At 53.7% G+C, this 23,644-nt stretch overlaps 11 protein-coding genes across 11 annotated transcripts; 4 read left to right on the top strand and 7 right to left on the bottom strand.

The window, feature by feature from the left end:
• Positions 1-171: 171 nt before the first annotated feature.
• Positions 172-1,161, bottom strand: AB675_8309 (uncharacterized protein; the record flags this gene model as incomplete). The annotated part of the gene is made up of 1 exon (XM_018148746.1): positions 172-1,161. One exon carries the CDS (start codon positions 1,159-1,161, stop codon positions 172-174), a length of 990 nt encoding a protein of 329 aa, XP_018004187.1.
• Positions 1,162-1,224: 63 nt separating this feature from the next.
• On the bottom strand, positions 1,225-3,299 carry AB675_8308 (2,4-dichlorophenol 6-monooxygenase; the record flags this gene model as incomplete). Its single annotated transcript, XM_018148745.1, has 3 exons — positions 1,225-1,380; positions 1,557-3,211; positions 3,257-3,299. The coding sequence occupies 3 exons, from the start codon at positions 3,297-3,299 to the stop codon at positions 1,225-1,227; spliced, it is 1,854 nt and encodes a 617-aa protein (XP_018004418.1).
• Positions 3,300-3,652: 353 nt separating this feature from the next.
• Positions 3,653-7,730, top strand: AB675_8307 (3-hydroxybenzoate 6-hydroxylase 1; the record flags this gene model as incomplete). The annotated part of the gene is made up of 12 exons (XM_018148744.1): positions 3,653-3,664; positions 3,712-3,754; positions 3,804-3,883; positions 3,933-4,123; positions 4,169-4,341; positions 4,388-4,616; positions 4,664-4,750; positions 4,806-4,887; positions 4,937-5,354; positions 6,105-6,234; positions 6,282-6,749; positions 6,806-7,730. 12 exons carry the CDS (start codon positions 3,653-3,655, stop codon positions 7,728-7,730), a joined length of 2,838 nt encoding a protein of 945 aa, XP_018004417.1.
• Positions 7,731-8,403: 673 nt separating this feature from the next.
• Positions 8,404-9,344, bottom strand: AB675_8306 (uncharacterized protein; the record flags this gene model as incomplete). The annotated part of the gene is made up of 3 exons (XM_018148743.1): positions 8,404-8,997; positions 9,046-9,123; positions 9,174-9,344. 3 exons carry the CDS (start codon positions 9,342-9,344, stop codon positions 8,404-8,406), a joined length of 843 nt encoding a protein of 280 aa, XP_018004324.1.
• A 484-nt stretch (positions 9,345-9,828) lies between these two features.
• AB675_8305 (putative MFS-type transporter) lies at positions 9,829-11,814 on the top strand (the record flags this gene model as incomplete). Its single annotated transcript, XM_018148742.1, has 8 exons — positions 9,829-9,978; positions 10,035-10,181; positions 10,236-10,446; positions 10,513-10,597; positions 10,655-10,907; positions 10,960-11,045; positions 11,096-11,187; positions 11,240-11,814. 8 exons carry the CDS (start codon positions 9,829-9,831, stop codon positions 11,812-11,814), a joined length of 1,599 nt encoding a protein of 532 aa, XP_018004492.1.
• A 470-nt stretch (positions 11,815-12,284) lies between these two features.
• Positions 12,285-15,730, top strand: AB675_8304 (Pisatin demethylase; the record flags this gene model as incomplete). The annotated part of the gene is made up of 4 exons (XM_018148741.1): positions 12,285-12,599; positions 12,681-13,350; positions 13,398-13,802; positions 14,904-15,730. 4 exons carry the CDS (start codon positions 12,285-12,287, stop codon positions 15,728-15,730), a joined length of 2,217 nt encoding a protein of 738 aa, XP_018004724.1.
• Positions 15,731-15,766: 36 nt separating this feature from the next.
• AB675_8303 (uncharacterized protein) lies at positions 15,767-17,740 on the bottom strand (the record flags this gene model as incomplete). The annotated part of the gene is made up of 3 exons (XM_018148740.1): positions 15,767-16,812; positions 16,869-17,484; positions 17,546-17,740. The coding sequence occupies 3 exons, from the start codon at positions 17,738-17,740 to the stop codon at positions 15,767-15,769; spliced, it is 1,857 nt and encodes a 618-aa protein (XP_018004720.1).
• A 919-nt stretch (positions 17,741-18,659) lies between these two features.
• AB675_8302 (putative oxido) lies at positions 18,660-19,157 on the bottom strand (the record flags this gene model as incomplete). The annotated part of the gene is made up of 1 exon (XM_018148739.1): positions 18,660-19,157. The coding sequence occupies one exon, from the start codon at positions 19,155-19,157 to the stop codon at positions 18,660-18,662; it is 498 nt and encodes a 165-aa protein (XP_018004637.1).
• Positions 19,158-19,241: 84 nt separating this feature from the next.
• AB675_8301 (uncharacterized protein) lies at positions 19,242-21,180 on the bottom strand (the record flags this gene model as incomplete). Its single annotated transcript, XM_018148738.1, has 4 exons — positions 19,242-19,615; positions 19,669-19,691; positions 19,838-20,973; positions 21,118-21,180. The coding sequence occupies 4 exons, from the start codon at positions 21,178-21,180 to the stop codon at positions 19,242-19,244; spliced, it is 1,596 nt and encodes a 531-aa protein (XP_018004255.1).
• A 106-nt stretch (positions 21,181-21,286) lies between these two features.
• AB675_8300 (uncharacterized protein) lies at positions 21,287-21,697 on the top strand (the record flags this gene model as incomplete). Its single annotated transcript, XM_018148737.1, has 1 exon — positions 21,287-21,697. The coding sequence occupies one exon, from the start codon at positions 21,287-21,289 to the stop codon at positions 21,695-21,697; it is 411 nt and encodes a 136-aa protein (XP_018004184.1).
• A 93-nt stretch (positions 21,698-21,790) lies between these two features.
• Positions 21,791-22,899, bottom strand: AB675_8299 (uncharacterized protein; the record flags this gene model as incomplete). Its single annotated transcript, XM_018148734.1, has 3 exons — positions 21,791-22,575; positions 22,636-22,729; positions 22,774-22,899. 3 exons carry the CDS (start codon positions 22,897-22,899, stop codon positions 21,791-21,793), a joined length of 1,005 nt encoding a protein of 334 aa, XP_018004570.1.
• Positions 22,900-23,644: the final 745 nt, after the last annotated feature.

Raw genomic sequence — 23,644 nt, 5'->3', positions numbered from 1 at the left:
CTCCCAACCATGAATAGTGTTCGATCGTCCGCCTTCGCCGCATTTCACCTGCGCTGGCACGCTAGTCACCAAAATGACATCGCCATTTGAAGACTCCGAGGTCATCATGCAGCAAGTCAGAGCCGCCGTGGCTCCCACCAGGTCCAGCTCAAAACTAAAGGAACACTGCACTCATCCTCTTACAGCTGGCCGCTCTGGACCCCATATGTACATACTGTGCGGTGTCAGCTCCTCGCGAGTGACCTCTGTCTCGCTGTTCACCAGATCTCCGTCCGCATAATGTTCCACCTCAAAGCCGCTCTCGTCATACCAGTAGTCAAATATCTGGCTACCCAAGATGTGCCTACCGACACCCCACGACAACTTGTACCCTTTAGATTCAAGGTAGTTGTGTGACAGTTGCTGAACATCGAAGTCGTGCACCTCAAAAGCACTATGCGCGACATCAAGTTTCTCATTCTCCTTCGCCGGTTTCATGTAGAACGAGTGATGATCGGTGTAGCCGAGACCATGATCAATGTGGAAGAAGGCCACAGCAGGCTTGCCTTCAATCGTGACGACATCCGACACCGCAAGTCCCAGCGTGCCTGTATAGAAGTCGTACATCTTTTGGTAGGTCCCGGGGGCGTACGACACTCCGTAGTGCCCCCATTTGTGTACGGGCGCGGGACCGGGCTTGAATCGCTGACCTCGCCCGACTCTAGGCTTCTCATCGGCGTAGTTGATGACCAGCTTTTGCAGGCTCGAATCATTTGTTGGTGCCGCGAGAGCCTTCCTCTCCTCGATGCCCCACACCAAATGCACCTTGTGCCCGACGGGATCCGTCAGCGTCACCATCTCTCCCCCACCTGGACCATCGAGCTTGCTGATGGCTGTTGCACCTCCGACAACACTTGCAGCCTTCTCTAGCTCATCTCGCGACGGCACAAGAAAGGCTGCTCCACCCCAATGAGGCTCGCTGTCCGGTGCTAGACGGGAAACATAGCAGTATGGCTCAACACCGTATCCCTTGTAGTAAATCACCTTGCCATCGTCGCTCTTGGCAGCGACTTCAAAGCCGAAGTCGAGCAAGAACCTCTCGGCCTTTGCAAGATCGGTATGGTAATATGTCACGAATTGTGTTTTCGAGAGCTGAATGCGGTTGTCTCCTAAAGAGCCCATATTGATCACTTGTAGAACATGCGGGAAATGCTTGTATGGACTTTGAAGTCCGTTGATAGTCAATCACACTCGCGTGCCGAGAGTGTGGCTGCTGTGGCAGATAAGATCTGGTGCCGCTCGAGTAGAGAGAGAGAAGAGGTTCGGATTGGCTTTGTAAAGAGCGGCTTTGATGCACGGCGGCCGTGAAATGCCGCTTCCCGGCTTTGCACCCAGTGTCCACTCCTAGCAGTCAGTCACATGTCGCCTACGAAGCACAATTTGCTTTGGATCACGGTCTATCCTTCAGGTGCTGTCTACGCATGCCACAAGATCTTCCGCAGCACAGTACGCAATTCTCCCTCAGGTTCCTGATGCATCCTTACAGACCTCCAGCAGACAAAGTGGTCCGGCCTTACGAGCACGGCACCGTCTTCATCTACGCCACGGACGTTCTGCCAATCCCAATATGCGTCCATGTAGTCCTGTCCAACACCTATGCTGTACGATTTGAGCGGCAAAAGTCCATTTTCAGATATTGCAGCGCAGGCTGTTTTCCAAGCTTCGCCACCAATGCCAGTCAGTAGCGTAAAATGGCCCTTACCAACGAGATCAAGTGTAGAGATGCGTTCCGACTGACCGTCTCTTACTAGCCACACGTGAGGCAGGTGGTAGCCTGGAAACGTAGATATGACCTGCTGTTTCAGCAGGTTGACGTTGTCGAGGCAGGGTGGCGCTGTGTCGCTGTCTTCTCTGATTGTAAGAGCCGAATGGAGGTATGATTGGTTCATTTGTATGCCAAGGGCGTTGAACTCGTCGTCCGTCTTTTCCATAAGCGATCGCAGTGTCTGTCTCAGCTCTGCGCCTTCTTTGGTTTTTTGACGCAAACGCCAATCGATTGCGTCTCTTGCCTCGGAGGTCGAGCCCATCAATGTCCACAATTGGTGATGCACAAGCATCCCTTCATTGGCCCGCCGTACAATACCATCTCCCACAGGCTTCCTCTCTGTCGTGAGAGTCTTGAGTATTGAGACATCAGCAAAGCCTTTCAGGACAAAAGCGAGCTTCCAAGCAATGTTGAATGCATCAGATATGCAAGTATTGCTCCCAAGACCGTTTATTGGCGGATGGCGGTGTACGGCGTCACCTATACACAGCACATTTCCTTTCTGCCACGTTCTGGCAACTTGATCATTGATATGCCACTGATCGTAGCCCAGCAGCTCGATCCGAATGCTATCATCACCGAACAATTGTCTTAGCCTGGAAAGTACTTGATCTCTGGTGGGTGCGGAGTGCTCTATATCAGTCTGGAGTAGAGCACTTGGGTGCATAGACACTATAAACTCATGCCATGGGCGTACCATTCGCACGCATGCGGTCGCTGACCAATCGGGGGCTTCCGGATTGAGGATCCAGCATAAGGAGCCAGGTCTGTGCTTGCAGTACTTTGCCAAATCTGCTTTGATGTGCACGTTGAAGGCGGTAGCAAGCTGTTTGCCATCAATGGGAATGCCAACGCTGTCCAGTACTGCACTTCTCGCACCATCTGCCCCGATGAGAAACCGCGATGTTACACGATAGTTCAGTCCTGTTTGACGGTCCAAAACTGTCGTCTGCACTCGCCCATCGGGAAGTGCTTCTTGGCTAACAAATTCGTGGTAGAATCTGAGATCCGCCCCTGTCGTGGTGGCCTCTTGTACCAGGATGGGTTCCAGTATACTTTGAGGGAGATCAGACATCTGGCAGGGACTAGCGACGGTGTATTCTCCGATCCGGTCTGGTCTATTGCCCCAAGCATACACGCGACCATACTCTTCCCCAGTAAGGGACTGAACCCAGCTGACGTGCATGATGTCTTCCTTGGATGCCGCTAATGGGGTCACCAGTTCCTGTATACCAGCATCCCTCAGTACTTCCATTGCGCGTTGATTGAAAATATGCGCTCTGGGTGTGTTGGCAGTACCCTTATGGCGAGATATGACGATTGCTGGGATCCCATAGCGGGCCAACAACAGGGCGGTGGTTGCACCCGCTGGGCCAGCTCCAACAATGAGGACGGGGACATCAACATCTGTATTATCAGCCATCGGATTCTCAGCGTCAATAGCATACCTACCTCGGAATTGGTATTCGGCGTCCTCGTCGTAGATTTCTCCCATGCCTCCGATGCTGGTGCTACCTGCAACGGATGAGTTTCGGGCGGGCACCCCAGCCGTAAGCGTTGCCTAGCAGAGACATGTATAACTCGCCTAGTCTGAATCCGGACATCTCGTACAAAATGCCTTCCACATGGCAATCACGGATCCCGTCCTCAAAGCCGTCTTTGACCGTCTCCACAAATCAGAGTGTGGGTCACTGACAATGGAAAATAGTCCGGCGCGCGCAAGTCCGTAAGGCTCAACCGAGACACGCCTCTCTGTCTCTTCAATCAATTGGTACTGTGAGTGGTTCCAAACGTGCCAGCCTTTGTATGTGCGGATTGTAAGCAGGAGAACCTACAATTCGAAACACAATGAGCAAACAGGTAAAGACTTCCATCCCAAAGATTCCACACAGCTAATGTGCTTGAAGACACAACGACCCTTGAGAGTGATTGTGGTTGGCGCGGGATTGGGTAATACACTTCCGCGAGGAGCCCTACACGAGTGCTGAAAGCCTGCCAGGTGGACTTGCCGTAGCTATCGAATGTTTGCGGCACGGTCTGGAGGTGAAAATTCTCGAGAAAGCACCTGAGATCTCGCCTGTACGTTTGGGATTGAGTCCGTCGCAAGCTGGCCTAACACTTGGGATAGATCGGTGCTGGAATACAAATCCCCCCGAATGCAGCTCGAGTCCTGCAACATTTCGGACTCGAAGATCAGATCCGCGCGAAAGGAGCAATACAGGTGAAGGGGAACCATCTCAAGCGCTGGAGGGATGGTAAAGTCTTATGTTCACGACGTGGTGGAGACCAGATGATCCAGGACTTTGGTGCACCGTGGTTGTGAGTATTTCGCGCAGGTTTCTGCACATGAGTTGACACAGTCAGCGTTATACATCGTGGCGACTACCACGAGGTGCTGTTAAATGAGGCACTTCGCCTGGGGGCCGATCTCTGGAAGAACTCCGAAGTTGTGGATGCTCAGTTCAGTCTGCCGGACCCACATGTAGTACTTCAGACTGGGGAGAGGATAGAAGGTGACGTGATTGTTGGCGCTGACGGTAAGTATACGGTCCATGTAGAGGCTTGTGCTAAATCTTTGGTCAGGGTTGTGGTCGTTTATGCGCGACATGGTTATCGGAAAGCCATCTCCCCCCGCGCCGACCGGTGACCTCGCCTATCGAGGGACGTTTTCACGTCAACAGCTTGAGGCGTTCAATGATCCACAGATCAACGAATTGATCGGCTCAAGATGCACATACAACTGGATGGGTCCAAACAGGCACAGCGTATTCTATCCAGTGAAGGACTGCACAGCGTTCAATCTGGTTCTTATGTTAGACTTGCCATCTTGTGTCTGAACGCGACTGACCGATTGCACAGTCGACCTGACGACCTCCCGCCGAGTTCCAGAACATCTGCCGGAGACATTGATGAGATGCGGATGACCTATGACGGTTGGGACCCCGTGTAAGTTCTGGGAATAGTCCAAGGCCTCACAAGATTGCTGACTGGAATGAAACAGGCTGCAGAAAATCATCTCATGCCACGACAATGTCCTGAAATGGAAGCTCTGCCACCACGAAGAACTCCCAACATGGGTCTCGGTAAGCTAGTGCTCTTTCGTTCAAACAAGTTGGCTGACTGTTCACCAAGGGCAATGGCGTGACCATCGGCGACGCTTCACATCCAAGCCTGCCGTATCAGGCACAAGGTGCTGCAATGGCGGTGGAAGATGGCGTCATTCTCGGAACTTTGCTTGGAAACCTGCAGAGCTTAACGGATATTCCGCACGACGAGAAACTCGACCGGGTACACGACATGCTGGTCCTATTTGAGAGCTTGCGGAAGAGAAGGACGACCCTGAATGTTCGCGGAGCGATTGCCAATCGTCACATGTTCCATATGGAAGACGGTCCTGAGCAAGAGCAACGCGATCGAGAGCTGAGCGAAGTCGATTGGATCAAGCCATGTCGTTGGCAGTGGGCTGATATGGGCTACCAGAGGAGGATGCTTGGGTTTGAGTCCGTGAAGGAGACTGAAAAAGCCTTCGCGGCGTGGATCAAAGGCCAAAGTACTGTGCAAGCGTCATTGTAGGAGAGACGTAATTGCTGGCGTTTGTCAGCGATAGAGAGTAACTGGACCTAGGTCATGGCAAAGGAAGATGCATAGAGGGTTGCTTGTGACGCGGGGCCAGGTCTAAAGCCGCGCTAGCCAAATCCGCTCTGGCCGGAGCTTGTACAGCATAGGCTTAGGCTTGTTTTCGCTATCTACATCTAGATCGCATAGCTCTGACCGTAGCTGGGAGCCATGATCGCACTTGCCCTCATTGTAGACCATGAGTTGTAGTGACCTGGCCCTTTGTACTTGTCGCAGCGACTGATGCTAAGGCTAGGGACGTCATTGACGACGGGCATCCCAAAACCTGTCCCAATGGCTGACGCGATCCCTATCACGTCCGGCACGCACGGGACAAACCCCCAGATCTCCAAACTTCTCCAGGGTTGCCAGGACCTCCGCATTTCACGAGGGCCGATGAGACAGGAAGTCACCAGCTTTGCAAGACCAACTTGCCTTCACACATACTTTTGACACTAGGGAAGCTGTATTCAGCGACATGGCCAATACTGCCGTTACAGAGCGGACCTCAGTGGGACCTATTCGTGCCTGTGAAGAATGCAAGAGGTATTGCCACTCACACGAGACATGTATAAGGCGGCTGACACCATTCAGGAAGAAGACAAAATGTATGCTGCATGCGCGCGCCAGGCGCTGCCTCATGGCCCGGCGTGGAAGTGGCGACTGCACAGCTGACGACTTATAGGCGATATGGCTAGACCTACCTGCTCGCTCTGCGCTCGAGTGGGAAGCGACTGTATCTTTCCAACAAAAAGGAAGCGTCCGGAAGCGACAGGCCAAGGCACTAACAAGCGGAAGAAATTTGCCAATTCGGCGTCTGTGGATGCGATGCTCGAACGCTTGATGCAGCTGATGCCACCAGCCAAACAAGTCCGACGCCAACGAGTCCTGGCCAATCTGCGACTTCGAATGCTTCCCTCGACAGTCTCGGCAGCCGTCAAGCAGGCGGCATGTCTAGGACCGGACCTGCAGCCGGACAACGTCGCGCCACTGGACCATTGCCTTCCATGGAGCAGCCAGATTACAGCAACCTTGCTTGCGAAGGGGCCCAACCCGAGTCGGACTTCTGGACGACGGTACAAGATAACGACTTTGCGATAGACGACGCGATGGACCACCACCTGACGCCTGAGGAGATCTTACAATGGGCGGCAAGAAGCCCTATGACACAGTCGCTCGTGGGTTATTTGAGGCAGGACGGCAATTTCGCGGCTGAAATGGATGTACCATTCTCTTTCGGAAATGGCTCCACCCCAAATTCTCAGATATACATGGGCGCTGAAAAGGAATACTACTCCCTCGCAGTGCCTGACGAAGAGGTCACTGATCTGTATGTTCACTCGTTGACCTCATCTCCTGTGTCTTCTATTAACAATATTCCAATAGCATTGAGGTCTTCTTCAACAAGATCAATGGCTTTTTACCAATTTTCCATCGGCCACGGTTTCTCGCCAAGTATTCACACCAACGACCTTCCGATGTCCTGAATTACTGCCAGCTGGATCTAGAAGATGCTCTGATATTGAACGGAGTCATATCGCTCTCCGCAAGGTTCTCAAAATCTCCTTACTGGCAAAGTACACCCCCAAGAGATCGTGGCGAAGCATTTGCGCAGCAAGCTAAGAGAATCTTCCTCGATGCGACTGCAAAGGAGGACAGATCGCCGACTCTACCCTATCTTCACGGATGCGTTCTTCTTGCTGCTTACTACCATACGAGTGGTCCGAGCTCCTTTGGTTGGATGTTGTCGGGCGTGTGCGTTCGCCTGGCATACGACCTGGGGCTCAACTACGTGGATGAGGATCTGCAAGGACAGCCCATTACAACTAAGCAATGGAAAAGCGCAGAAGATTGGGATGAACGTGAAGAAAAGCGACGTGCATTCTGGTCCGTCTGGGAGCTTGATGGCTTCCCTTCCACCATGAGCCGAAGGCCATACGCCATCGATCGACAGAAATTCCAGGTCATGCTGCCTGCCTCGGATGAGAACTGGTGGAGTGGCATCCCCATCGCATCAGCCTTCATTGGAAAGTCGCCCGCAACAGCATGGAAAGGGCTGGAGACTTCGCCCAATCAGTGGGAGCGAGCGTGGTTCTTAGTCTCCAACTCTTTACTCGGACTGGCTTCCGACTTGCTCGAGCAGCGCAATGTCTCGCAAGAGGCAGTCGAAGAATTCGAATCAGTCTTGAGCTGCTTCGCGTTGAGCCTGCCAGAGCACTTTCGACTCTCCACCAATCCGCCGACTTTTGACGAGGAGACTTTTGCGCGGAGCAATTGGATTGTGGTGACTAATCTGATGATCACTTGGTAAGTACCGAAGACAAGCCTCATTCGAGTCCATACGATCTGTGCAGTCTGTCAATCTTGTTCGTAGATGCTGCTAACTTTGAACAGTGCACGCTCGTATGTGTGTATGATCGCACCAGCAGAATCTGCTGAAGGACCGACGGACAGAAGTAGATCTGAACGCAATGCTCAGTTGCGGCGAGATATTGTTCGAGCTGTTCGAGCTTGGACTCCCGACTACATGGCATACGCATCTCCATTCATTGCCTGTTGCCTCGTTGGCCCGGCTTCGATGCACAGTTGCCCCGAGGGACAGATATCGCGTGTGGACCGAGAGCTTCTACTTCTAGCCGTGCGCCAATTTGCGCGATACTGGAAGCTTGGAGAGCTCCTGATAGGTGAGTTGAGCCATCTTGCGGTCCTTCCTTACTAAGCGTTTCAGATATTATCACTGGTCCGAATAAGTTCGAATCGACTTCAACGCTCACTGCGCGCGAGAAGGAGTTATACGTCCGGTTTGCCAGCATCATGCCGACCATGAAAACTCGTGTCAGAGCGAGATCAGTGTCGTCATATTGATGGCTCAGCACATTGTATACTATCTTTGGCTTCACCCACTTCTACGGATGCATACCTAGGCACAGGGTAATGCACCAAGGGCATCGCCATCTGGACTACCTTGACAGATCCATCGCTAGTTAAGCATCGAAAACGATTCTGTTCTTGATGGCACCGATCTCTTCGACCTCAATTTCGACAACATCACCATGCTTCAGGAAACCTTTCCCTCCCTCCATGAACAGCGCGACGCCCGAAGGTGTACCGGTCATAATTGCAGATCCAGCCCGAAGTGTCGTACCTCTGCTCAAATGCGCAATGATCTGACGCACAGACCATATCATGTCACTTGTGTTGGTCTTTTGTCTCAGCTCACCGTTCACCTTGGTGGTGTACTCGAGATTCTGTGGATCCTTGATTACAAGTGGTGACACTATTACTGGACCGATAGGTGCAAACCTATCGAACGATTTGGCATAGCCGAATTGACCTCCGGACACCTCTTTGGCCTGAAAATTGCGCGCCGAGATGTCGTTGCCGACTGCATAACCCAGCACATGATTCAACGCATCATCTTCATTAACATCTTTGCAGTCTTTTCCTATTATCACTGTCAATTCGCCTTCGTAGTCAAGCTTCGACTGTGCATCTCGGTGGACGTGCACATCATCATACGGGCCAGCACGAGCATCTGGAGGTTTTGAGAACACCACGGGATATGGAGCGATTGTTGCCTGGAATCGTCAGGCTCTCTCCATCAGCCTTTGGGCGAGGAGGCCTACCTTGGCTTCCTTGGCGTGCTGTCGATAATTGAGGCCTATGCACTGGAATATGTGCACTTCTGCGATCGGGCAGAGCACCTGTACGAAAGCATCAGCGGCAAATTGGTCTTGCAATCATCAAGACACACCTCTTTAACTACAGATTGTTTGTTGACCGATGTGAACCCTGCCTGAGGACTTCCATCCAATGCATCGACCTCCTTTCCAACGATTGATGCTATATCTACGCCTCTCGGAACATTACCATAGCAAGTCTCCCCCCTGTCGTTGATGAAACGAAGAAGGCACTCGAATGCCATAACAAGGGCCACCAGTCCCTTTTCACACAGCCTCGTGTCCGTCAGCGTGCAGTGTCTGAAGCTGTGCAGCGCAACCAGAATTCTGAGCGTCTTCCCGGACTCGTCGAAGGTATGTTGGCATCCACAATATTCGTTCAATCTGGTGAGAGCGTGCTGTGTGCACGAAGTGTAAAGTTGGGTGCTCAGAGCGGACCAATCCGCTCAGATCGGAGACCGTTGCCGGTATACTTTGAGACCCTGAAACGCGGTATACCGCGAACCACCGTGCCATCACAATGCCGTGCAAGCATGTCCGGATGGCCAGGAAGTACGCGAAGACCAAGGCCCAGGGCTATAACGAGGATTTGGATCCGTGCCGATCTCGTTTTCTGGGGTTCGCATCGCCATCGGCTCCCACTGCTTTGACCTGTTCTATCGTCGTCGAGTCTAGAGAGATTCCTGAGGACCTCTGCTGGAGAAGAATTGTCCATCTTATCACCCGAGCATGGACGACACGAAGCCGAACAGCGAGGTCATGTCCGCAGAGTACGCTGGCAGCGAAAAAGCTGCCACGAATCAGCAATCAGTCGCTACCAAGACTCATAAGGATATTGTTCTTGTGCCACAGCCTACGGACGATCCACACGATCCACTGGTGAGTACCTGTGACCATGAGACCACGTGCACCAGCTGACCGTAATGTTGTAATAGAACTGGTCAACGCCACGAAAGCTGCTCGTTCTCTTCATCGTGTCCTTCGCCGGTTTCTCTGGCATGCTGCAAGCTGTTGGGAATGTGTCCAGTATCTTTCAACAGGGTGCCCTTTACCACAAGACGCCGGTCGAGATCACCTACTCGGTATGACACCTACTCCTTACACTACCACGAGGAAGTACTGACGCAGCTGCGAAGATCTCCGCTGCCACTGCCGGGCTTTGCGCAGGCCCATTGTTCTGGGCGCCTGCAGCACAGAAGTTTGGTCGCACTGGCTGCATCCTGTGGGCCATGGTTTTCACTATTCTTTGCACTGTGTGGGCTGCAGTCAGCACATCTCCTGGGAACTATGAGAGCTTCGTGATCTCACGGCTCTTTGGGTGCATCTTCGGCTCAGCGGCCACCTGCTGTACGTATTCCTGGCTGACATGAATGGCGCTGCCACCGATCTGATCACTAACTGAGTGGCACTCAGTGGGCGCATCTTTCATCACCAATGTGTTCTTTCTCCACCAGCGTGGCAAGTGTTTCAGCTTCTACAGTGTCATGGTCTTACTCGGGTAAGTCCTCTCTTCCCAGACCAATCATCTCAGTGCAGCTGCTGACGTTACTTGCAGAACACTGGCAGGACCTACATTCTCAGGCTTCATTGTTGGCCAAGGGGAGTCTTGGACAGTTGAGTACTGGTATAACGTCGGCCTGGAAGGCTTTGTTGTCCTTCTCATCTTCTTCTTTATGGAGGAGACAGGATATAGCCGGCCTGGACGTCCTGAGTATCCCGAGCGGTCACCCACGTTTTCTGGACGTGCTATCGATGCGTACCTGTTCCGCAAGCCCAGCGTGCCCTTAGGACGAACGTGGAGTGATATTGTGAGTCTTGTGTTTCTCTTATGAGTATATGGCATCGACTCACTGCTTGAAGGGAAAATTGGCTATTGTGCCGTTTCGCATTGGATTGCATCCTGTTGGCATGCTCGGGGGTATCTTTATCCTCGTAGTGTTTGGCTGGTAAGTGGTGTCATTTAGTTGGGAGAGGCACAGTACTGACCAAACACTAGGAGTGTGGGCGTCAACAACCTACTTGCAGTATTTGTTCAGTCTCCGGTCGAAGCTGGCGGATACGGTTTCACCCCCACCGCGAACGCGTACTGTAAGTGTCTTGCATGCACTCAATTGAACCAGTATGCTGATTCGTTCTGCAGTCACCTTTTCTGCTTGGCTAGGCTGCATCGTTGGCAACCTGTACGGTCTATTCGCTGCAGACAAATTACCTCTCTGGGTCTGTAAACGAGGCGGCGGTGTCTGGAAGCCAGAGTACCGTCTTCATGCTCTTTGGCTCCCCACATTCTTTGGCCTTCCGGTCGGACTCGGATTATTCGGCGCTGCGCTGCAGTATCATCTGCACTGGATCGTTGCCGCAATTGGCAACTTTATGCTCAACTTCTCCTCGAACGTAGCGGTCCCCGTTATTGTCAACTATGAAGTGGAGTGCTTCACCAAATACCCCGTGGAGGCTGCCACGATCATGAACTTTTACCGCACGCTGTTTGGCTTGGCCATCCCATTCTTCATCGATCCTTGGCTTGCCGCGGTAGGTGTTGGATGGGTATTTGGCATGATGTCATTCTTCTCAATCGGAGCTTTTATGCTGGTCATAGTCCTGATGGTCTGGGGCTCTACCATTCGGCACAAGGTCAGAAGCAGCATAATGTCTACTGAGGAGGGGACCAAGATCATTGATGCAAATGCTTCGCATCTCGATGTGGAGGCACATTGAGCCTCAAGCACGTAACACAAAGAAAAGCACCTGTCCAGGAGTGGAGTTTTGCAAATATATTGCTTGCCAAGCTTTGTTCTCGCAAGTGATATCACGCGATATCATCTTGTTCATGTCGAGTATATTCTGCGCTATCCATGGAAATTCATCCCAGACTATGAGATACGCGTAATCAAGTGCCGCGTGTGCATCAATGCATGATGGTACTCATGCTTTGGTCACGGGCGAGACCGATCAAAGCCGGGACCCAAGCACGGCGTACAAACGAACGCCGCGTCCTCCGTCCCCATGTCGAACTCACCGTTAATGACCGCCGCTCATGCTAGGCACCTCGACCTTGCGTCCAGCACCCGTGAAGAGATCGTGCTTCAGAGACCCGGAACCTATTTACAGCAAGCATAAATTGCCCGGTTTAGAGTCACCGCCGCAGTCACGGTCCTCAGCAGCGCTTTGCGAATTCCCGATCCGACATGAGCGTTCATATGGGGCTTCTGGCCTCTGGCAATCTTGCCATCGCGGCCTTTGTGATCGCATGCATTGGTATACTTTGCTATGTGCTTAGTCTTCGCTTCAAAAGCCATATTCGAACCATTCCAGGCCCTTTCCTAGCATCGTTCACCGACGCCTGGCGCCTGATACAAGTCAATAAGGGCCGCTTCGAACTAGTGAACCAAGACCTGCACGACAAGTATGGCGAGCTCGTTCGCGTGGGACCGAACTGTATCAGCGTGGGTGACCCTCACGAAATTAAGCAGATTTATGGCATCACCAGACTATTCGAGAAGGTACGCCAGGAATAGCCCGTGCCCACCATTCCTGTAGCATCCGCTCATCAGAATTGCTACTGGTCATACTGATGCCGGCAGTCGGACTACTACAAAGTCGCCCAACAGATCGTCAAGGGCAAGCGTGTGGCATCTCTGTTCATGATCACAAATGAGAAGCAGCATCAAGCCGCCAAGCGGCCGATAGCTCATGCCTACTCAATGACTTCGATGCTCGACTACGAGCCTCTTGTCGATAGCACCTCGAAAGTTCTTGTCGAGAAGATTGACAAGCTCTTCGCGGACACAGGCGCCATCTGCGACTTCGGAGAGTATCTTCAATGGTATGCCTTCGACGTAGTTGGTGAGATGACCTTCAGTCGCCGCTTCGGTTTCCTGGAACAGGGAACAGACGTCGAGAACATGATCAGCGTCGTCCAAGATTCCGGGTGGTACACGGCAGTGGTCGGGCAGATGCCATGGCTTGACTACATTTTTGCGAAAAATCCCGTGGTGCCTAATCCATGGGCGAAGAAGAAATCAGCCATCTCGAACTTTGTGATGTCGTTTCTGCAGCCCAGGATAGAGAAGGCCCGACTTGGGGAGGCTGCGCTTAGCCAATCGACCAGGAGCACAGACCTGACGTCCAAGTTCATCGCTGCCGCAGCGAAGTTTCACAATACGATCCCTCCGTCGCAGCTGCTGGGCTGGTCACTGAGCAATATCAACGCGGGATCTGACAGCACTGCGATCACGCTGAGAGCCATCTTTCGTAAGTATCAAGCCTGGACAGCTCACTCCGAGCGCTGATGATGGCAGACTTCCTATGCCTCAACCCAAGCACCATGGCCAAGCTCGTGGCAGAGCTCGACGACGCCAACCTGTCAAACCTCCCTCAGTACCGCGAAACCATCAATCTCCCCTACCTACAAGTAGTTGTCAAAGAAGCAATCCGGCTGCACGCGCCAGTCGGAGTGATCCTCGAGCGAATTGTCCCAGAAGAAGGCGCCACCATCTGCGGCCACTACTTCCCAGCCGGCACGGTGGTTGGCTGCAATCCCGCCGTGGTGCACATGAACCGGGGTATCTATGGTCGGAGATACGATGTCCGCAGATTTGTGCCCGAACGATGGCTCGATGCTTCTGAGGAGGAAAGAGCAGAAATGGACCGCTGCTGGATGGCTTTTGGGAGTGGAAAGCGGTCGTGCATTGGGAAGAATATCAGTATGCTTGAGGTACTTAAATTAGTTCCGTTATTGCTGAGGAAGTATGAGGTGAGTTCGAGCCCTTCTCACAACGTGAGACTCCTGCTGTGCCTGACAGTCTCGTGCAGTTCACTTTAGTCGACCCGTCGAAAGATCTGCAGATCTGGAACACATTCTTCGTGCATCAGAAGGGACTTGAGATGTACATCAAAACGCGGTAGGACATGCATTCATCCGCTATATTAAGTTGGACCTCCTCCGCCGCCGATCATGATCGAGGACGTATACTTCTGTACTGGGGCATCGAGGGCTTGTCAAAGACTTGGTCGAGTGTAGTAGTCGGACGAGCATTCGATGGGACAGTAGCAGAATCTTGGCCAGGCAACCATCAATCACCTAAGCTTGCGTTACATTGAAAGCCCAATTCCCATATCGCGGCTTGTACACTGTGACACTCGACCAGCTCGTGCCGTACACCACCATTAACTTGATGATGCCGACAAGGGCAGATGGAGAAATGAAGCAAGAATGTCTTCTCAAGGCGTGATACGAAGGCTTGCAGTAGTCTCTTGCACTGCCCACCGAAGTCGTGTGACGCGATTGGCCGCCTAAATCGCACGGCGCACCAGGCTTTCCTGTTCATTAGAAGCACTCATCGTCAAATGCAAGAGCAAGATGCGAATTGCCTATCGCAGAGCTGCAAAGCAACATGATAACCGACAAATGAATGCAGCTCATCAGGCAGAGTAAGCGACTGCCAACAGCCAAGCATCTACTGGCAGTTTGCTGCCCTTCGTGCAACGGCTATAACCGACGTTCGACACCGCCCCGTTTCCGCCGACCGATACAATAAGAACAACTTCGTTGCAACTGATTTATCGAACGTAGGGCGCGCAGTGAAAGCAGCTTGCAACAGCGGCATGCTATCTCGTTAGAGCTCGTTAGAGAAAGCCACAGAATGCTAAGTTTGATGCCTGATCGGCCACGGGACTTCTTCGATAAGCCTCAATCGCCTTTCTCCTTACTCGACATCCCTTGAAGCTCCTGCTACTTACCGTTTACAACGCTTTGACACGCCTTCGCCGGTCACCCAAAATTGATGACAATCCGGTCCGCATAGTGTGCATCTCCGACACGCACACCCTCAAACCACCGTACCTCCCGCCAGGTGACGTGCTGATCCACGCTGGCGACCTGACCAACGACGGCACGATTCCCGAGCTTCAGGACCATATTGACTGGCTCGATTCCCTTCCTTACCAGCACAAGATCGCGATCGCTGGCAACCACGACACATATCTCGATGCGCGGACTCGCACATCGCTGCCTGAAGCGTCGCGTATCGGTGAGCTGGATTGGAAGAGCATCCACTACCTCCAGCACAGCGTCGTGACACTCGACCTCCCAAGTGCAAGTCACCCAAGCAAACGTACCCTGAAGTTCTACGGCGCGCCGCAGATCCCCGCCTGTGGTCCATATTCGACGCACGCGTTCCAGTACGATAGGGGCGATCAGGATATGTGGACGGACACTGTGCCGAGTGGAGTTGATGTACTGATCACACACACGCCACCGAAGTACCATCTCGACGTGCCGCTACCTTCTGGCCTGGGCTGTGAGTTCTTGTTGAAGGAGCTGTGGCGCGTGAAGCCGCGGCTGCATGTGATTGGGCATGTTCACTGGGGTGCTGGCGCGGAGACTTGCTGGTGGGATGAAGCTCAGAAGGCGTTTGAGAGAGGAATGGCGGGCGATGATAAGCGCTATGGAGGCTGCCTCAACGTTGGGATATGGTTGAGTATAGTGAAAGTTGTGGTTTTCGGGACTGGGGGGGTGCTTCGCAGCTGGGTCTTTGGGACTGCCTCGAGCGCCACGCAAATGGTCAACGCTGCTCAAATGGTGGGCCATACTGGAAAGCTGGGTGGCCGAGTGGCCGTCGTGAACATTTAAAATGTCTGAACCCGTCGTACCCTGGAATTGTGCCCATTAAGCTTGCCCGACCGACATACTCCTCGCATCCACACTAAATCGATTCCTCCAACCAGTCCAAACCTCCTTGGACGTTCGCTTCCCCAGCGATGGCATCTTGACACCATCAGCGACACTACCCACCAGCCTCGTGTCCAACATCTTCGCCGCAACCTTCCCCTCCGCGTCCGCCAGCCCCGGCTGGACGAACAACCACGCCGAAAACACGATTAAGAACGGCACCGCTATCGCAAAGAACACCCAGAACCGATCTTTCCCCGGTGTGAACGGGTCCGCCATCGACAACAACGTCGCACTCAGCGATACGGGCACAAAAAGAGCACCCATGGCACTCAGCCGTCTCACGCCGCGTGCCTGCTGGTTAGAGGCCAGCGACTCGCGGAGAGAGCAGACTTGCATGTATGAAGACGCCATGTCATCGTAAAGGGATTTGTACTCGAGTGTCTTCTCCCTGATGAGCGCCCACATGCGGGCTTCCTTGCTGCCAACTTTCGAGCGGGTGGCAAGGTCATTGCCGTCGTGGCCCCCACCGACAGAGTGTGTGGACAGGGGCGCAATGTTGAACCCCCGCATAATGACGCTCAGCACCGTGGCCTCGATGTGTAGACGTCTAGACCACTTGACCATTCTGCCCAGTAGCCATTCTTCTACCGTGGGTGCCCAGAGCATGGAGATGGCGGAGCTGAAGTGCGCGTTATCTGGGTAGGGCTCGCCTTTTGTCAGTATCAGGCAGTGCATGGCGTGGTTGAGGAAGTCATTCCAGCTTTGAAGAGCGATCTGGCGGAGTGGGAGTGAGCACATGAAGGGGTCGGATGGAGTGTGGAAGTCGGGTTGATGAAAGTGGTTGCTGACTAAGTCGAAGAAGGCATCGGGCTCGTGTGACTTTTCTAGGGTTGGCCACGTAGTGGTATCGGATGGGAGGACGCGGTTGGGTGGATATTCGGCGATGTATGAGCATTTTCGTGGAGTCCCTATCGAGAGACGCGAGGATGTGTTCACGGCCAGGGCTTCGTTCTTGAGCGGAGGGTCGACTAGGATTACAACTACACCAGATGTCAGCCTCAAAGTTCTGTGGCCAGGGTGACGGAAAGGTACATACCGTCCCAATCATTGTCTGCTCTTGTCCGACACCAGAACGAGAAGCAGTGCTCGACTTCAATGATAGTACCGCGCAGATCAAAAGTGCCATGCGGTTTAGGGAATGCAAATAATCTGGTGGCATTCGCCTTCACACGGTACATCTCCTCAAGCGGCTGGTTTGAGCTGACTTTTGGTGCTTTGGCAAAACGAAAGAATGGTAGGGTAAAGCTCTGGGCCTCGTCGTCCTTAGAATCGTCTATCCGGAAGTCCTCGAGGACACTTTGTTCCAGCAGGTGGCGAGCGAAGAAAGTAGGTGGGATTCTCAGCCTGCTGCCGAGTATGCCCATGTAACTCCTAGATACGTCCTCCATGATGACTATTCTGCGTACAGGCGCAGGATCTGAGTCCGACGGTGGCTTGATGCCAGCAGAGTCGTGGTTCGAATCATCTGGCGTGTGACTTGTCGTGGTGTGATCGAGGAGTGCCCGAAACGCATGAGATGTGGTGGGCTGCTGTTGAGTCCGGTTGCCTTGTTCGTCAATCTCAATGACCTCCACGCGGCTTGCTTCTGCGGCGAACACATCTTGACTCTTGATGTGCTCAGCAAGCCTGCCTAAGAGCCAATTCTGCGAGTTCTGTGGCGGTCAGCCAGGCTCAAACTCATCCTCTCGCTCACATGGTTGGTGCTGGTCGTACCTCAAGCAGATGATAGTAGGCTTCTGTGACTGTGTCTACAGCCTCGAATTTCTGAGAATTGACCAAGAGCTTTTCCGACACATATGGGCCGTTAAATTTGCGCGCTCCACGATCTAAATCCTCCGTGAACGGGTCCATGAATTTGGCAGTGTATTCAAGCGCGCTATGAGGCTGATATCCATATCTCGGTGCCATATCATCAGTCGAACAGCAGCCTGATAGCATATATCTCACCGACAGCCGTTCTGACTAGGGAAGCGGCGCAAGGCAGCCAGTGCGAGCTTATGACTGGCGCTGTCTCATGGTCACGTTGCAGTCTCAGACTGAGGGAAGGAGATCGGGCATATTGTGGCCCTACTGAACGGTCACATCTCAGCCTCATCCCAAAGGACCTGCGAGATGCGGGCTGTCAGGCCACCAAAAGTCCTGCGTGTGATGGCCCCAGGTGTAGCTCGTCGCTAATGATGCGCACCAAGGGGCTCAAGATGCTGCAGCTTCGACTGGGCTATGCTCAGGGGCCAGTGTCACCCGGAAAGGCGGGGCACGCCTAACCAAAAAGCCTCTCATTGAGTGGGGTGTCTGAAGTTCGCACCGTGCCGCACTGCTTGTCCACACCTCATCGGCCTTCCTTCACCCTCCCATCGTGCCGAGTTCCCAGGTTGCAGTCAGTACGTTTCGACATCCTCGCCGGCTGTAAACTGAACAATGTTATCCGCAGCGTAAGTAAGTCTACGGGCCAGCTCAATCGAACGATCGTGTGCCTTTCTTGAGGTCGGACAGGACTTCGTATGCTGCATCGCCTCAGCGTGACAGGCTGTTATGCACCAGCCGGTGGAGGCTGTGTCCATCAGGACGCCACGACCACAGATGTCAAGCATGTATAGTGTAACAGCATACTTGTCTAACAAATTCTCGGACTCAAGGTTGACTGATTCTCAGGCACACTTCAGTCTTGTTTACTCTTATCGTGCTGTGTTGACAGTGAAGTACATAGCTATACACTGACTGCTGAGCGATAATGCACCTCGAGAATCCTTCGTTCTACTTATCTTCCCATCCTTTTGCCATCTGTCTCTTTCACATTCTCAGGCACCGCAACATGATTGAGCGCCGCTCAGAATGGACTACTCGTCGTCAGTCCCCCATCAACCACAATCTCCTGCCCCGTCACATATCCCGCCGCCATCTCCGAACACAAGAACAAAACCGCATTCGCTACATCCTCCGCCGTACCCATCCTTCCTAATGGTGCCATCTCCCCAGTCCTCCGTATTGATGTACACACTTCTCGATCCGCGTGCTTGTCCGAATTTCCTAGATTCTCCACTAAAGGCGTCCAAATGATTCCCGGCACCACTACATTTGCCCTCACGCCCTTGCTCGCGTACATGGCCGCTAAATGCCGCGTGTAGTTCAAGATCCCCGCCTTCGCCGCCGCATACCCGATCTGTGGTTTGCCAATATACCGCAGTGCTGTAACGCTGGCGTTGTTGACGATCACGCCGCCCTTCGGACCATCCCGGGCTGTCATGAAGGGCAGTACGGCACTGACGGAGTGGTGCACGCTCCCTAGATTCAATCTGATCTGCGCGTCAAACGCCTCCGACGACATATTGATCGGATCTCCTACTGCGGTCATGCCCACGTTGTTGATCAGAATATCGATCCTGCCTCCGAAACTGGTGTGGGATACGATCTACTGGACCACGCGCTGTACATCTGCTTCGACGGTGACATCTGCGGTCGTGACTTCCACCAAGCAGTCGTTGCCGAATTCCTCCCGTAGTCGCTGGGCAGTGTGTTCGGCGGCGGCGAGGTTGATGTCGCACCCGAAAATGCGCACGCCGTTGTGGGCAAGGCCGCGGGCGATGGCGGCGCCGTTGCCCCATGTCGTTGAGTTGGGGATTTTGGTTTGGCCGATGCCCATCAGAAGGGCGGTCTTGCCTTTTAGGTCTGGGTAAACTGGAAAGAGGGGTTGGGTGGACATTCTGGTTGATGTTCGCGCGCCGTCGTGTCTGTCAGTGGCGTTCGGCCGATGAAGGCCCGTAGTCGTATTGGTCTGGTCGATATCTGTAGTGATATCTACATGGCAGACGTGCAGAAGGGAACGCGTCCTGACATACATTCCACCTGACCATACTTTCCACTTGTCCGAGGTTGGTGACAATGTGGAGAAACGGGACGTGGGAGAATAGTGCTGCAGACCTACTGCGCAAAGGTGGTGTTGTGTTGGCCAAGATCGATGCTGTTGGTCACTGCTTTGGTGTTGTTACATATTTTCGCTCCTCTTACCCAATCTCAACCACTACATCGTCCCTCACCCCTACGCCTTCATCACAGCCCCTTATCACCATCCCAACTCTGCCCTTCGCCTCCACACGACTCACGCCGTCCCTAACTCCAGCTGGCCAGCGGTCGCCCTGGCTCCAGTCCACGCCAATCGAGAACTTTCCCTGCGCGACCGCCTCGGCACGTTTGTCGCGATCTCGAAGGCACTCTTCTAGACTCATGGCTGGTGCGAAGCGCGAGACAGCGAGGCGGGCGGTTGTTAATGAAAGCGTGGCGAAGGTTGTCCATGGTGAGACGGGTGATGTGTCTGCTGGTGGTTGAGGGTCGGGTGCTCGATTCGCTGGCTGAGGTGCTCTGGCAGGCGCTTCTGGCTGGTAAGCGTTCGGAGATCCACTGGAAGGTGTATGCTGCTGGGTGCTGAATACGACGGCACATTCGAAGCGGGACTGGACGGCATTCAGAGCGGCAATGATGCTGCTCGTCTTTGTAGGCGACTTGGGCCGAATGGCGTAGTCTGCGCCGGCTTCGAGACGGGTCAGCTCGGCGTCGAAGCGGTCTTGATGGCGGAAAGCGGTGGCGGAGTCGAGGATCAGAAGACCCAGTGGTCTCGTCGAGCTGGAACCATGGTCAAGAAGTGGCGTTGGGAGATTTGTGAGCTGCTCAAGGAGTTGAGAGGAGGTGGCAGGGCGGAAGAGGTAGAGGTGTTGGAGTGCTTTCGAGATGTTGGCTTCTGTGGTTGACGACGAGATTTTACGGGCAAGCTGGTTCATGACATGATGCAAACGAGTTGCAGAGAAGCGGCCATCAGTGTCGAACCAGACTACGATGGAGGCTTTGCCGCCATGTTCGGCTGAGAGTAGACCTTTTGCCGTGAGATAGTAGAGTAGTGTCGTCTTTCCAGCTGCGGATGATGAAGATGTGATTTCTAGGACGGGTGGTCGCTGGGTGATCACTGACTCCGCGGAGCCTTCCTCGTATGAGCCAATGTCATCGTGGGTGTCGTCGAAGGTTTGATCTAGTGGTACTCTCAATGGTGATGCCTTGTTTGCGCGGAATACCTCGAAGATCTGATCTATCGCTTTGACGCCCAACACATCTTTCGAATCAGGCTGTAGCTGAAGCCTTAGATTTCTGAGTAGCTATTCAACGTCAGCATATGCTTAGTTGTGGGTACAGTTCAAGCGAAGACGAGGCTGTAGATATAGGGAGGGAGGGGCGGAAGTCTTGGTCGAGGAGCGGAATCGCCTCCAAGCGACGCGCTATCAGATAGAACTAGAACCTACGTCCTCAAGGCTCTCTTCCTGACATTCAGCCAACAGCCGACGTCCATGCTGTTCGACCGCCATCGCGCATCCATGTTGTCTCTGTCGCGATGATAATACCGATGCACATTCGAAGAAGATATCACGAACAATATACGTGAAAAAAGTCACGGCCACTCCAACACCTAAAATGGCGCCTACCGAACACACCTTCCCCGTCTCCTCCCTCCCCTCTCAGGTCCACTCTACCACCAAGAATTTCAAGACCAAATCTCGCAAGCTTCCCACCGACTTTGACCTCCAGCGCGCTTGCGAGCTATTCGAAGTCGTGCAATACAGCTGCACATCCGAGAAAGAGATGCGGGACGCAGTCCTGCGCAACCCCAACGCAAAGCCTTTGCCCATGGAATGCTTCCCCTTCGTGAGGTTATTCAGGCGGTGTGGGCAGAGGGATGGTAGCGTATTCCACGTTGAGACGACTGCGTGGGAAGGGCAGTATAAGTGGGAGGCGCCTACGAAGAGGATACTTGAAGAGGCAACCACTCTGCATGATGACGCGAAAGAGAAAGGCAGGGGCAGATGGTCGTGGTGGTCTGGATGATGGACTGCAGAAGGGGTATCATATTCATCATGCTATGTCCAATGTCAATCACCGACGGCAACTTCGAGCTGCGACCCAGGCACCGGAGCCGGACTACAGCTCCATCACCTCGACACCCGCCATACGCGTGTCAGTCGACCGCCTCGAGGATGAGCCACCTACGTCCTGCGCTTTGTCTGCTGCCGAATCTGACCCACTCCTCCTCGCCTTACTAGGCAGCCCATCATCAGGCATCTTCACCCCCTTCTCAGCGGTAACAATCGGCCCTAACTCAAACCCATCCGGCTCAGCCTTGAGATAGCTGCGCATCGTCTCCTCGAATATCGCCGCCTCATTCAGACTCTTCCGTCTCCGCCTGTTGTTCCTAAAAGGTCCCACCGCGGCGCCAGCAGACGACAATGCCTGCTTGTGCGTCTCATGATCAACTGGGTGCGTCATGTCGAGCTTGACCGCACCGGCCAGCTTGCGCAGGGCCTGCTCGCCGAGCTTGCCTTCTTCGGTTGCGAGCTCTCTAATCCTTCGGGAGTCGTTTTCGCGGGGCGGGACGAAGGGTGTCTTCTTATATGTGTGTGACGGGGGGAGCGGTGGGAGAAATTTAGGGTTTCGGTGAAACTTCTGCAGGCCGTCTTGGGACTCGAGCTCCGGACCGAGTAGTGATGGTGGTAGGACGGCGCTTGTGTGGAAGACATCATCTGGAGGGGGTGTCGGGAGCAGCGGTTGATTGCTGTCAGGTGTGCCGATCTGGTATGCGCGGAGCTGGTCGCTCAGGTCAGGCACGTCGAGGGAGGCGATAGCGCGCTCGAAGTCTGGTGCGATCGGGTAAGTTCGGCGGGCTGCGTGCATCGAGAGGCGGACTATTGAGAGGAACCTGAGCATATCTGTGAGTAGTCAGTCATTAGCTCATGACGGTAGGCTGCCAGCAAGACAGGCCGACGTACACTCCTCGACTGCATTGCGGAACGCTGTGAGGGCGAGCGAGTCGATGATTGGGTCGTAAATTTCTAGCTTCGCGGCTTCCTCCTCGACGACAGTCTTGATAGAACCAGTAGTAGTCTGTCCGCAGTCTCAGGATCGACGAATGCCGGCTCGCGTGGCTCAATTGTTGGCTGCAGTGGTCGGATGGAGTGGTGCTTCTTGGAAGTTCGTCGTGCTTTGAGCGGCGGCGCCGTATAGCCATGCCCTAGCGATCCTCCCAGCTTCATGTCCGAAGCGGGAGCCTCCATCATAATATGCGCATACTCGACTTCATGAATATCTTGTTTGACGTATAGAAAACGTACTTGAGTTCAATCTGAGGCATCAGGAAGGCATTGCGGAGCAGCGCATCCGCCTTGGCGCCTTTCCTCTCCGACTCCAAAGAACGTCAACTCACTGCATGAAGCTCTCACTCCTCACGCTCACACACCCTCTCACCTCCGCCAATACCTCAACTCTGCCGAGCAGGCAGTTTCGTCAACCGCAGAGCTTCAGCGCTCGTCAAAACCCCTCCGCGACCTGCGCCGCCGCAGCAATCCGCCCAGCATGCCGATCAAACCAATCACAGGAGTACGCCCACCCCTACCCCGTCCATTCATGTACAGAAAGACTGACCACAGTACACAGATGCTCCGACGGGGTCTCGTCCTCGATCTAGCCATTGCAGGAGGTATGCCTCACCTACCCTACCCCAGTTTCGAACCACATCACCAATGGCATGACAATCATGAGAGCTCACAAACAGAAAATACAGGACTCGGAACTACATTCGGCTATCTATGGTGGTACGGCTTCCACCTGCCGCGCGTCCGGGCTCGAGATCAGTTTTATGCCAAGTTGGAGGATCAGCGGGCGAGGGATGCTGGCTTTTCTTGAGGGAAGATGGTGCTCTGGGCAAGCTGTGAAGGAAACCACGATACTGAGGCAATGGGACAGGGAGGTGTACAGATGGTTACGGAGTATCCGCCACCG

This window comes from Cyphellophora attinorum (genome assembly GCF_001299255.1).
Source record: "Cyphellophora attinorum strain CBS 131958 chromosome Unknown Contig3, whole genome shotgun sequence".
NCBI lineage: Eukaryota > Fungi > Ascomycota > Eurotiomycetes > Chaetothyriales > Cyphellophoraceae > Cyphellophora > Cyphellophora attinorum.
This window is presented reverse-complemented; position numbering and strand designations above follow the sequence as displayed.